Below are 12,500 nucleotides of genomic sequence, written 5' to 3' on the forward strand. Positions count from 1 at the left end.
ACACTAGGACGCATGGACACTAAGACACTAGGACACTAAGACACATGGACACTAGGACGCATGGACACTAAGACACTAGGACACTAAGACACATGGACACTAGGACGCATGGACACTAAGACACTAGGACACTAAGACACTAGGACACTAAGACACATGGACACTAGGACGCATGGACACTAAGACACAAGGACACTAAGACACTAGGACACTAAGACACTAGGACACTAGGACACTAAGACACAAGGACACTAGGACGCATGGACACTAAGACACAAGGACACTAAGACACATGGACACTAGGACACAAGGACACTAAGACACTAAGACACTAGGACACAAGGACACTAAGACACTAGGACACATGGACACAAGGACACATGGACACTAGGACACTAGGACACTAAGACACATGGACACAAGGACACATGGACACTAAGACACTAAGACACATGGACACTAGGACACATGGACACAAGGACACATGGACACTAGGACACATGGACACATGGACACAAGGACACATGGACACTAAGACACATAGACACTAAGACACATGGACACTAGGACACTAGGACACTAAGACACATGGACACATGGACACTAAGACACTAAGACACATGGACACATGGACACTAAGACACTAAGACACTAAGACACATGGACACTAAGACACTAAGACACTAAGACACTAAGACACATGGACACTTGGACACGAGCAGTCGTTCTCCTGATTGGAAGACGACCCTCTCTTCCTCTCCCCCCCGATCCAAAGTTTGAAAGATGGCGTCTCACCGTTCTGAGGGAGTTTGGGTAGAACTCTGGGTCCCAACGTGGACTTGGTGTTACTGGAGGTCATGCTGGGGAGGGTCAGGAGAGGTCAAAGGTCATCCGTACACGTGTTTGTTATACTGCTCACAGCATTGATAATAAATACCTCTGCTGCTGCTGGATCCCCTCAAACCTGTTGGCCGGTGACGTCCTGTTTCCGAGTGGGGGGCTCATCTCACTTCCTGTGTGGAGACAGAGAGGGGTCACATGATCAGAGGGGTTTGGAGGGAGTGGTGCTCTCGAGTCGCTCTAGTCTCACCTTTACCTGCTGGTCCCTGCAGGACTGGGCTGGGGGGGTCGGACAGGGCGCGCTTGAGTCCAGGTGGGGGAGGAGGGGGTCTCCTCTTCAGGGTGGAGCTTCCTCCACCTCCTGCTCCTCCACTGGTCTGGGAGCTGAGAGGGAGGGAGGTGGGCGGGCCTGAGGCGGGGCCTGAGGGAGGAACCAATCAGACATCACTTTGACCAACAGAAACCCCCCCGACAGCAGCTGTTCTCAGAGCGCCATCTAGAGGGCAAATAACATATGTGTTATATGTAAGAGGAGATGAGGAGAGACCCTCTTCAGGATCTTGTGTCTCGGTCTTGGGGCCTCCTACCTTTCTTCTGGCTCCTGGCAGCTGGTGAAGGTCCGGAGGTGTCGAGCCCGGGGGAGGGAGGAGTGTCGGAGGAGGAGGTGCTGTAGACAAGGTAGGACAGACGCTGCTTGTCCCTGTGAGGAGGAACAAAGGAGGCTGGCAGAGACAGCTTCTCCTGAGAGGAGACAGCGGAGGACGGACAGAAGCTCTGAGGACGGAGGGAGCGCTCCTTCTTCAGCGGACTGACCTGCAGGAGGAGAACTGTTACAGCAGGTCCTCATCAAACAGAACCCGTGGTCCTCATCAAACAGAACCCAGTCACCTTGTCGTCCGGTTCCTCATCGCTCTCGTCCAGGTCGTCCAGTCGGAGGTTCCAGTTGTAGTCCACATGAACGTGAGGGTTAAACCTGCCAGAGAGCGCCTCCACCAACTGGGACACACAGAGGAGAACTGGGTTTGTTCTGGGTTCTGGTTCCGGACCACCGAACACAGTCCTCCTCCTAACTCCTCCTCTATTGGTTATGTTTAATAAGGGATACTAAAAACAGCCAATCAGAATGGTGGGTTCTTGTCACGTGACCTACCGGTTCTTCACACTGGGAGTGCTTCAGTCTGCGGGCGACGTCCAGCGCCGTCTCTCCGCTCTGATTGGCTGAGAAGACACAGACAGGATGTAAGGACACAACCATGGAGCTAGGATAACAGTTTCCCAATGACTCCAGTCTTTGTGCTAAGCTAGGCTAAACACGTGAAAACATGTGACTCTGGAGGATCTCCTCCTGAAGCTGGACTGGTTCTGGTGGGGTTCTTACTGAGGTGGAGGTCCGGTTTTCCTCTCAGCAGCAGCTTCACACACTCTGCTTTGTTGAACAGACAGCAGTAGTGCAGGGCGGTGTTTCCTCCGTCCGTCTGTCCGTCCAGGTCTCCGCTGCAGACGACACACACGTCAACAGAACCGCCTCCTTCACAATCCTACCTGTTCTCAACCAGGAAGTCCACCTACCTGTTCTGAACCAGGAAGTCCACCTACCTGTTCTGAACCAGGAAGTCCACCAGGTGGAGCGAGGACGGATCCGCTGTCTGAACACAGAGGTGTAGCGCCGTCTCTCCTGCTTCCTGAACAACAAACATCACATGTCAATCAAAAACCACAGAGAGCCAGCACCACCCAACACACCATCCAACACCACCCAGCACCACCCAACACCATCCAACACCACCCAACACCACCCAACACACCATCCAACACCACCCAGCACCAACCAGCACCACCCAACACACCACCCAGCACCACCTAACACACCATCCAACACCACCCAGCACCACCCAACACACCATCCAACACCACCCAACACCATCCAACCCCTCAAAGACCTTCTTATTCCCCCAGGATGCAGTAGTGCTGTAACGGAGTCCATCTATTGGTTGAAGGTAAATTATAACGTTATCATGATGTGTTCACATGTAATCTGTAAAATGTAGTGTTGGTGATAAACTAGAATAAATCCAGTAGTTTGAAGGAGATGTTTTCACGTTAATATAAATAGATATTAGAGATGAATTATGATGTTGAACTTCCTAACACTAGCTCTAACATATTCTGGATCCTTGTAGACCAGCTGATGTAATCAAACATCAAAGGGATCTGTATCTGAAAATATGGATCATCAGTGATCAATATTTAGTATCAGCGGCAAAAAAACGTGATCAGAGACCTTAACGTTTTATTTGCTCTCTTTTTCTTTTGTGCTGATCTGATCAGTGAGTTTTGTGTCCCGTTGCTCCACTAAGAACCAGACCCCCATGGACCAGTAAGGACCCGGGTAAGACCTCCTTCAGGTCTTCAAAGACATGATGACAAATTTAAACCATCTAAACCAGTTCTGCCTAAGACCCTTTTACACCATAAGTCCCATCAAACATCCCTGAATCTCCACAAGACCAGAACCAAGAGAACATCCAGAACCTCTCCACATGGTCCTGACCAACCTCCTTTAAAGACCCAGAACCCTTCCTCAAAGACTTCAGGGACCTCTTAAAACCCTGAAACCCCTTAAGACTCCTGGGAACTTCTGAGTAGCACATGAAACCTTTTTAAATCCTGGAGCCGGTCCTGCTCCGGTTCTAAACAATCCCATTCAGGATCTACGCTGTCAAGGACTGTGGGAACCTCCTGATAACTAAAACCCCCTCGGTCCAAACCTGGCTCAGGACCTGGGAAACTGCTTCTCTGGATCTACCTCAGATGGTCCTGAGATGTCTTAAACATTTGGGACTCTGGATGGCCTCAAAGACTTCTGGGAACTCCTGAGTTTTACCTGAAACCCTTTTAAATCCTGTAGCATGTCTTCTACACGGTAAAGACCCGATCCCCTGATCCCTCCTGTAGACCCCTAGATCGCATCCAGGACTGAGAGAACCTCCTCGAGTAGCCCCTGTGTTTCCTGGAGAACCTAGGAGACCTTGTCAGAGATCTCTGGAACACCCTCCAGGTCTCTATGAAACCATCTAAAGCTTCTAGACTCTGTGGAGCACAGACCAGGTCCCTGAGTGACACCTCCTAAAGGAGACCAAAGGAGGGATTGTGGACCACGTTTAACTCCTCGAGGCCGACTGAATGATTGACAGGTCCAACCCACCTGGCCCGGTTCAGGTACCGGCTGCAGCAGCTCCGCCCCCTCAGCGTACAGCTGGATGATTGACAGCAGGTCTCTGGACCGCACCGCGTCGTAGACCTCCCTCATCCGGCTGGTCGCCGTGGAGGTGCTGCGCCGGACAAACTTGCGGCCGATGTACTTGCCGTTGATGAACTCTTTCCTCGCCGTCCTGGTTCACAGGGAGAACATTATGTCACGGGCTACTTCCTTTATATATATATACAGCGGGTAAAATAAGTATTGAGCACGTCACCATTTTTCTCAGTAAATATATTTCTAAAGGTGCTATTGACATGACATTTTCACCAGATGTCGGTAACAACCCAAGTAATCCATACATACAAAGAAAACCAAACAAATAAGTTCAGAAATTAAGTTATGTGTAATGAAATGGAATGACACAGGGAAAAAGTATTGAACACGCTTACTGAAATGTATTTAATACTTGGTACAGAAGCCTTTGTTGGTAATGACAGCTTCAAGACGCCTCCTGTATGGAGAAACTAGTGGCATGCATTGCTCAGGTGTGATTTTGGCCCATTCTTCCACACAAACAGTCTTCAGATCTTGAAGGTTCCGTGGGCCTCTTCTATGAACTCTGATCTTTAGTTCTTTCCATAGAGTTTCTATTGGATTCTAGCAGCTTTATTTTCTTTCTCTGAAACCAATGGAGAGTTTCCTTGGCTGTGTGTTTGGGATCATAGTCTTGCTGAAATATCCACCCTCGTTTCATCTTCATCATCCTGCTAGATGGCAGCAGATTTTTAACCTTCCTTCAATTATATGAAGTTTGCCAGTGCCGTATGCTGAAAAACAGCCCCACACCATGATGTTCCACCTCCAAACTTCACTGTTGGTATGGTGTTTTTGGGGTGATGTGCAGTGCCATTTGACCTCCAAACATGGTGTGTATTATGGCATCCAAAGAGTTACATTTTGGTCTCATCTGACCAGACTATATTCTCCCAGTATTTCACAGGCTTGTCTAAATGTTGAGCAGCAAACTTTAAATGAGCTTCAACATGCTTTTTCTTCAGCAGTGGAGTCTTGCGTGGTGAGCCTGCATACAGGCCACGGCGGTTGATGCATTACTTATTGTTTTCTTAGAAACAATTGTACCTGCTGATTCCAGGTCTTTCTGAAGCTCTCCACTAGTGCTCCTTGGCTCTTGGACAACTCTTCTGATAATTCTTTTCACTCCTCTGTTAGAAATCTTGCGAGGAGCACCTGGTCGTGGCCGGTTTATGGTGAAATTATGTTCTTTCCACTTCCGGATTATGGCCCCAACAGTGCTCACTGGAACATTCAGAAGTTTAGAAATCCTTCTGGAACCAATGCCATCAGTATGTTCTGCAACAATAAGGTTGTGAAGGTTGTGAAGGTCTTGAGAGAGCTCTTTGCTTTTACCCATCATGAGATGTTTCTTGTGTGACACCCTGGTAATGAGACACCTTCTTATAGGCCATCAGTTGGGACTGAACCAGCTGATATTCATTTGCACTGACAAGGGGCAGGACTGCTTTCTAATTACTGATAGATTTCAGCTGGTGTCTTGGCTTTCCATGCCTTTTTGCACCTCCCTTTCTTCATGTGTCCAATACTTTTTCCCTGTGTCATTCCATTTTATTACACATAACTTAATTTCTGAATTTATTTGTTTGGTTTTCTTTGTATGTATGGATAACTTGGGTTGTTACCGACATCTGGTGCAAATTTCATGTCAATTGCACCTTTAGAAATATATTTACTGAGAGAAATGGTGACATGTTCAATACTTATTTTACCCGCTGTATATATATATTTACATATTATACTTTATATTTATAAATATATATATTTATATATTATACTTTATATTTATATATTTATATATTATACTTTATATTCATAAATATGTATTTATATATTATACTTTATATATTATATATTATACTTTATATTTATAAATATATATATATATTTATATATTATACTTTATATTTATAAATATATATATATATTTATATATTATACTTTATATTTATATACTATAAAGACACTCACATGTCGCTGGAGGCCGTCGGCTTCAGCGATGGAGAGGGTAGGCTGGCCTCCATGATCTCATTGAAACTACAGTTCCCAACATTCTTAGCAAGCTGACAGGAAGGAACAAAGGAACAAAGGAACATGTAAACAGAAGCCCTGCAGTCTGTCCATGAGACGTTCAGGGACATCTCCTGTGTGTCGTCAATACATGAGGAGAACATCGACACCGCAAAAAAACGTGTTCCTGAACAAAAACAAAGAGACGTCTTCCATTGAGAACACCCCCCAACAATAGTTTATTTTATATATATATATTTTATATATATATATATATATATATATATATATATATATATATACAGGTTAAAGGTTACCAGTACAGGTTAAAGGTTACCAGTAACTCCGAGGTTCCCAGTTTGTCCAGTTCCAGACTCTGGATCCGGGACACGTGGACTCCCATCTCCCTGTGGACCCCAGAACACTCGATGCAGGTCAGAACACCGAGGTTAGAGGAGAGCCAACGAGGATCTGAACACACAACCATTCATTAAGTCACATCATCACCATGGTGACACACACACACACACACACAGACACACACACACACACAGACACAGACACACAGACACAGACACAGACACACACACACACACACACACACACACAGAGACAGACAGACAGACAGACAGACAGACAGACAGACAGACAGACAGACAGACAGACAGACACACACACACACAGACAGAGACAGACAGACAGACAGACAGACAGACAGACAGACAGACAGACAGACACACACACCGTCTGTGTGTGTGTGACAGACAGACAGACAGACAGACAGACAGACAGACAGACGGACTGACAGACAGACTGACCTGCGGCTCCACAGTCGCAGCAGGTGTCGTTGCCTGGCGACCGCAGCACCTCGTCGATGATGCTCTTAGTGAGCTCCTCCTCCTCCTCCTCCACACCTGAACTCTGACCTCCACCCTGAAACGCCACGTTCAGGGCCTCCTCCTTACTGTTGGTCAGTACAGACACCCAGCTGTGAAACACACAACACACACAAACACACACACACACACACACACACACACACACACACACACACACACACACACACACACACACACACACACACACACACACACACACACACACACACACACACACACACACAGCCTCAGATGTCTGACAGCTGGAGAAGGACCTGATGAAGATAAGGAGGTGAAGGTGTCTCACCTGACAAACTCCAACTCGTCTTCAGCCTGGAAGTGATACGTCCGATTATCTGCAGAAGAAGTTATTATTAACAAATAATGATCAGTATTAGATATTTATTATTATTAGATATTTATTATTATTAAATATTTATTATTAATAGATATGTATTATTATTTGATATTCATCATTATTAGATATTCATCATTATTAGATATCTATCATTATTAGATATTCATCATTATTAGATATTTATCATGCAGACTTACGGGAGATGAGGTCGAAGCATTTCTTGTCCTCTGAACTGGGTTTCACCTGACAGGTGAGCAGGTTCAACCGGACAGGCTGTCTGTTGGACTGAGAGACAGACAGGCAAAGAGACAGACAGTGAGACAGACAGTGAGACAGACAGTGAGACAGACAAAGAGACAGACAGTGAGACAGACAGTGAGACAGACAAAGAGACAGACAGTGAGACAGACAGTGAGACAGACAAAGAGACAGACAGTGAGACAGACAAAGAGACAGACAGTGAGACAGACAGTGAGACAGACAAAGAGACAGACAGTGAGACAGACAGTGAGACAGACAGTGAGAGTGAGACAGACAGTGAGACAGATCATTTATTTTCATCAGTGTCTCAGTCTACTGCTTTCAAACCACCATACCCCTGGTATCTTATGAAACAATAACAACACATCTCAATCTCTCATATCTGATTGTCCTTGAACGCACCAACACTGAAATAATTCTGACTAAATGATAAACATAAACAATAAACATAAACATTGAGTGTGATGGATTCTCTCCGGTGCTGAGTGATTTCCTTTTCTTTATATGGCCTTCAAGGTTATATATATATATATATATATATATATATATATATATATATATATATATATATATATATATATATATATATATATATATATATATATATGTCAATGGTACATATACTGTATATATAGTTGAATATTCCATCATTTCTCAGGAGATAATGAATCTGAGAAATCTGTTTTTTAAGTTTCATCAACCTGCTTAAATGTTATCTTGGTGCTGTATCTTGATGCTGACCGGTGCAGTGCATGATGGGAGACGTAGTGCTTACTGTAGCATGAGAAATAGTGAGAACTCCGCTCTTCACTGAACATTTCCTCCGCTGCCAGACTTTCCTCAGCCTGATGGAAACAAAACATACACATTTTGGCCTTGCAGACATGTTCAAGTACACGTTTGTCAAATGGACTCAATGTGTCGACCAATCAGAGGGCCCGTTTACAGACGGTCGTACCCATCACTCTTCTTCAACAGGTAGCCTTTCTTCTCGCTCCCAAAGTCCTTGTTCCCCTGCAGCTGGTGCATACTGTATCCACTCTGTTTACTCTGAGAGTCCTGACAACACACAGCATACACACTAATCAGAGACAGACAGGTGGAGACAGACAGGTGGAGACAGACAGACAGCTGGTGCATACTGTATCCACTCTGTTTGCACACAGCACACACACTGATCAGAGACTTAGGCCGTTTCTCAATACCAAGTATGGTCAAGTATGAACTTGCAAACTTGCAAGTTCATACTTGGATAGTTCGACTCGGGAGTACAAACTCCCGAGGACGGGAGGACGCAGTACGGTCATTTTGCAATTGGAACAGCAGCGAACTTGATGACGTCACCAACGTCACGACGTCACCAACTCAGCTCGTCGGTCCCGCCTACTCCGGTTATCTTCAGTCATATATATTATTATTATTATTATATTCCTTTATTGATCCCCATGGGGGAAATTCGGGTGTTGCAGCAGCTCAACTACACAGAAACAGATAATAAATACACATATTATACAATAAAATAAAAATAGAATAAAATAAAAAATATCTCTATATATATATCTCTATATATATATATATCTCTATATATATATATATATATATATATATATATATATATATATATATATATATATATATATATATATATATATATATATCTCTCTATATATATATATATATATATATATATATATATATATATATATATATATATATATATCTCCTCTCTGGTCTTCTCATCTCCGACAAACGTCGGCGCTTTTTTCAAACAGGCTCTATCTTGATAAATCGACCGCATATTTTAAGTCTTAACAACTACATTCTCGCTTAAAAAAATGTTAAAACTAAATTCCGTTACACAACAGCAGCAGTATTTAGACAGTTATAACTGACAGCTGTGAGTCGTCTCCGCCGCTGTCGGCTCTTGTTTGCTGGTGAAATGCATTCTGGGATACTTGGCTGTCCAAAGTCCACACAAGTCTCCTCCGATGCATCCTCGATATAATGGGCGGAGCGAGGACACATCCGGGTATCTGGACCGTACTTGGCTTGATGCGAACTTGTGTATTGGAACAGAACCTGGGCCGCTAGATGACGTTTCACACGTTCACGAGGACACAAGTACAGAGAAGTTCACTTATTGAGAAACGGCCTTACTCTCCTGGACTTCAGTCAGAGAGGGCAAGTGTGAGAGAGAGAGAGAGAGAGAGAGAGAGAGAGAGAGAGAGGGAGAGAGAGGTCAAAGGTCAATAGGTGAGTGAGGCAGGTACAGGTGAGTTTTTTTAATTTATGACATTTTTTAGGAAGTGATGAAATGAAAAATGTTTAAAAAACACGTTAGATAAGAATGAGGAGAAACTGAAACATTCCAACTCTGCCGAGCCACGCCCCCTGCTGACAGATCCCGCCCCTCCATTAAGTCCCGCCCCATTGCACTCTGTTAAACCCCGCCCCCATCTCATCTAGTTCAACCCCGCCCCTGGTATCAGACCCCACCCCAATCCATTTAAGCCCCGCCTCCACATCACTCTGTTTAGCCCCACCCCTGTCCCAGGTGTTGTACCTCCCTCTGGTCCAGCTGCATGGAGCTCTTGATGAGATCTCTGACAGCCGTCAGCTGCTTCTTCTCCTCGTCCTGAGTCTGTTTGATCTGTGGAGACAGCAGAGGGCTCACCTGTGTCCTCACCTGTGTTCTGTTCTCACCTCTGTCCTCACCTGTGTTCTCACCTCTGTTCTCACCTCTGTTCTCACCTGTGTTCTCACCTGTGTTCTGTTCTCACCTGTGTCCTCACCTGTGTTCTGTTCTCACCTGTGTCCTCACCTGTGTTCTCACCTGTGTTCTCACCTGTGTTCTAACCTCTGTTCTCACCTGTGTTCTCACCTGTGTTCTCACCTGTGTTCTCACCTGTGTTCTCACCTCTGTTCTCACCTGTGTTCTCACCTGTGTTCTGTTCTCACCTGTGTTCTCACCTGTGTTCTAACCTCTGTTCTCACCTGTGTTCTCACCTGTGTTCTCACCTGTGTTCTAACCTCTGTTCTCACCTGTGTTCTCACCTGTGTTCTCACCTGTGTTCTAACCTCTGTTCTCACCTCTGTTCTCACCTGTGTTCTCACCTGTGTTCTCACCTCTGTTCTCACCTCTGTTCTCACCTGTGTTCTCACCTGTGTTCTCACCTCTGTTCTCACCTCTGTTCTCACCTGTGTTCTCACCTGTGTTCTCACCTCTGTTCTCACCTGTGTTCTCACCTGTGTTCTCACCTCTGTTCTCACCTGTGTTCTCACCTGTGTTCTCACCTGTGTTCTCACCTCTGTTCTCACCTCTGTTCTAACCTGTGTTCTCACCTGTGTTCTCACCTGTGTTCTCACCTGTGTTCTCACCTGTGTTCTCACCTCTGTTCTCACCTCTGTTCTCACCTGTGTTCTCACCTGTGGTCTAACCTCTCACCTGAGCAGCAATAGTTAGAACAGAACCTATGAGGGTCTTACATTGAACAGGTCAGCAGCCAGTTTCTCGATGTACTGCTTCAGTTTGTCAGCTGTCTTCAAACCATCCTGAAAAAAACTGCAACCAGGAAGAGGAAACAGGAAGTTCAGTGTCTTTTCAAACTAAAACAGAGATTTAAAGGCCGTGTTGGACAGACAGCTCTTACTTGCACTGAGCGTGATAATACTTGATGAGGTTCTGCAGCAGGTCCACGCCCTTCCTGGTCTTTATCTCATTGACTTTGATCAGATACTGGTGGACACAAAGAAACTCAGGGTCAGGGTCAGGGTCAGGATCAGGGTCAGGGTCAGGATCAGGGTCAGGGTCAGGGTCAGGATCAGGGTCAGGGGGATCAGGGTCAGGATCAGGGTCAGGATCAGGGTCAGGATCAGGGTCAGGGTCAGGATCAGGATCAGGACTCTGTGGTACCTCACACATCTGGAGCTGGAACAGTCTCCTCTCTTTCTCCATCTCCTCGGCGAGTTCTGCTCCGGTGATCTCGGTGCGGAGTCTCCTCTCTTTCTCCATCTCCTCGGCGAGTTCTGCTCCGGTGATCTCGGTGCGGATCATCCCGTGTTGTTTGGCGTGTTCTCTCTTCTCCTTCTCGATCTTTGTGCTGAAAAACACAAACGCAGCGCTGAAGTGAACCCGTCCATCACACCTGTCCCAGGTGTCCTCAGGTAACAGCTGCAGTCTCTGACTTCTGACAGTGAAAAGGGACAACAGTCTAGACCAGGAGACTTCCTGTCTTGAAGCTGCATTCTCTCTGCTGTCCACCAGGGGGCGACTCCTCTGGTTGTATAGAAGTCTATGAGAAAATGACTACTTCTCTCTTGATTTATTCCCTCAGTAAACATTGTAAACATGAGTTTATGGTCTCAATCTCTAGTTTCAAGTCTTCTTCAGTACAGCATGATGTTCATTTAGTAAACGGTCACAGAGAGTCTGAGGAGCAGAGCCGTGCTACGCTGTGATTGGTTAGCCTGGGTTTGAGGGGCGGGGCTTAGTGGTTTGAAACCTTTACTCTTCATCATCATCACCATCACTGTGTAACTGGTTCCACTGGTCACCAGTAAGTACCCCCCCCTCACCTGCTGACACCGTTAAATCTTTAAAGCATCTACCCACTGCAGCTGGGATAAAGAGTACGACAGTATTATATATAGATATAGATATATCTATATCTATATCTATATATATCTATATATATATAAGAATATTACAGTACTATATATATACTGAGTATAAGAGAGGGTAAGAAAACTGACTCACAACTTGGTCTCGTAGTCCTTCCATGCTTTATCAAATGGTTTCTTCAGATCCTGAAAAAAAATGAGAAACGTGTGCAGAAAAAGTCGGATTCTTAATAATAAT

At 45.3% G+C, this 12,500-nt stretch overlaps 1 protein-coding gene across 1 annotated transcript in view; it reads right to left on the minus strand.

Annotated features, from left to right (window-relative positions):
* asap1a (ArfGAP with SH3 domain, ankyrin repeat and PH domain 1a) overlaps positions 1-12,500 on the minus strand; it is a gene marked incomplete at its 5' end in the record, with an annotated part of 16,727 nt that overhangs the window by 3,215 nt on the left and 1,012 nt on the right. The window contains 22 exon segments of the mRNA XM_054627411.1: positions 796-860; positions 938-1,013; positions 1,091-1,261; positions 1,428-1,653; positions 1,729-1,836; positions 1,991-2,058; positions 2,219-2,334; positions 2,437-2,522; positions 4,046-4,232; positions 6,107-6,198; positions 6,483-6,616; positions 6,964-7,133; positions 7,331-7,379; positions 7,579-7,666; positions 8,418-8,487; positions 8,601-8,701; positions 9,800-9,808; positions 10,206-10,292; positions 11,129-11,204; positions 11,293-11,378; positions 11,556-11,742; positions 12,399-12,448. Coding sequence (XP_054483386.1) covers positions 796-860; positions 938-1,013; positions 1,091-1,261; positions 1,428-1,653; positions 1,729-1,836; positions 1,991-2,058; positions 2,219-2,334; positions 2,437-2,522; positions 4,046-4,232; positions 6,107-6,198; positions 6,483-6,616; positions 6,964-7,133; positions 7,331-7,379; positions 7,579-7,666; positions 8,418-8,487; positions 8,601-8,701; positions 9,800-9,808; positions 10,206-10,292; positions 11,129-11,204; positions 11,293-11,378; positions 11,556-11,742; positions 12,399-12,448 — 2,302 coding nt within the window.

This window comes from Anoplopoma fimbria, chromosome 3 (genome assembly GCF_027596085.1).
Source record: "Anoplopoma fimbria isolate UVic2021 breed Golden Eagle Sablefish chromosome 3, Afim_UVic_2022, whole genome shotgun sequence".
Classification (NCBI taxonomy): domain Eukaryota; kingdom Metazoa; phylum Chordata; class Actinopteri; order Perciformes; family Anoplopomatidae; genus Anoplopoma; species Anoplopoma fimbria.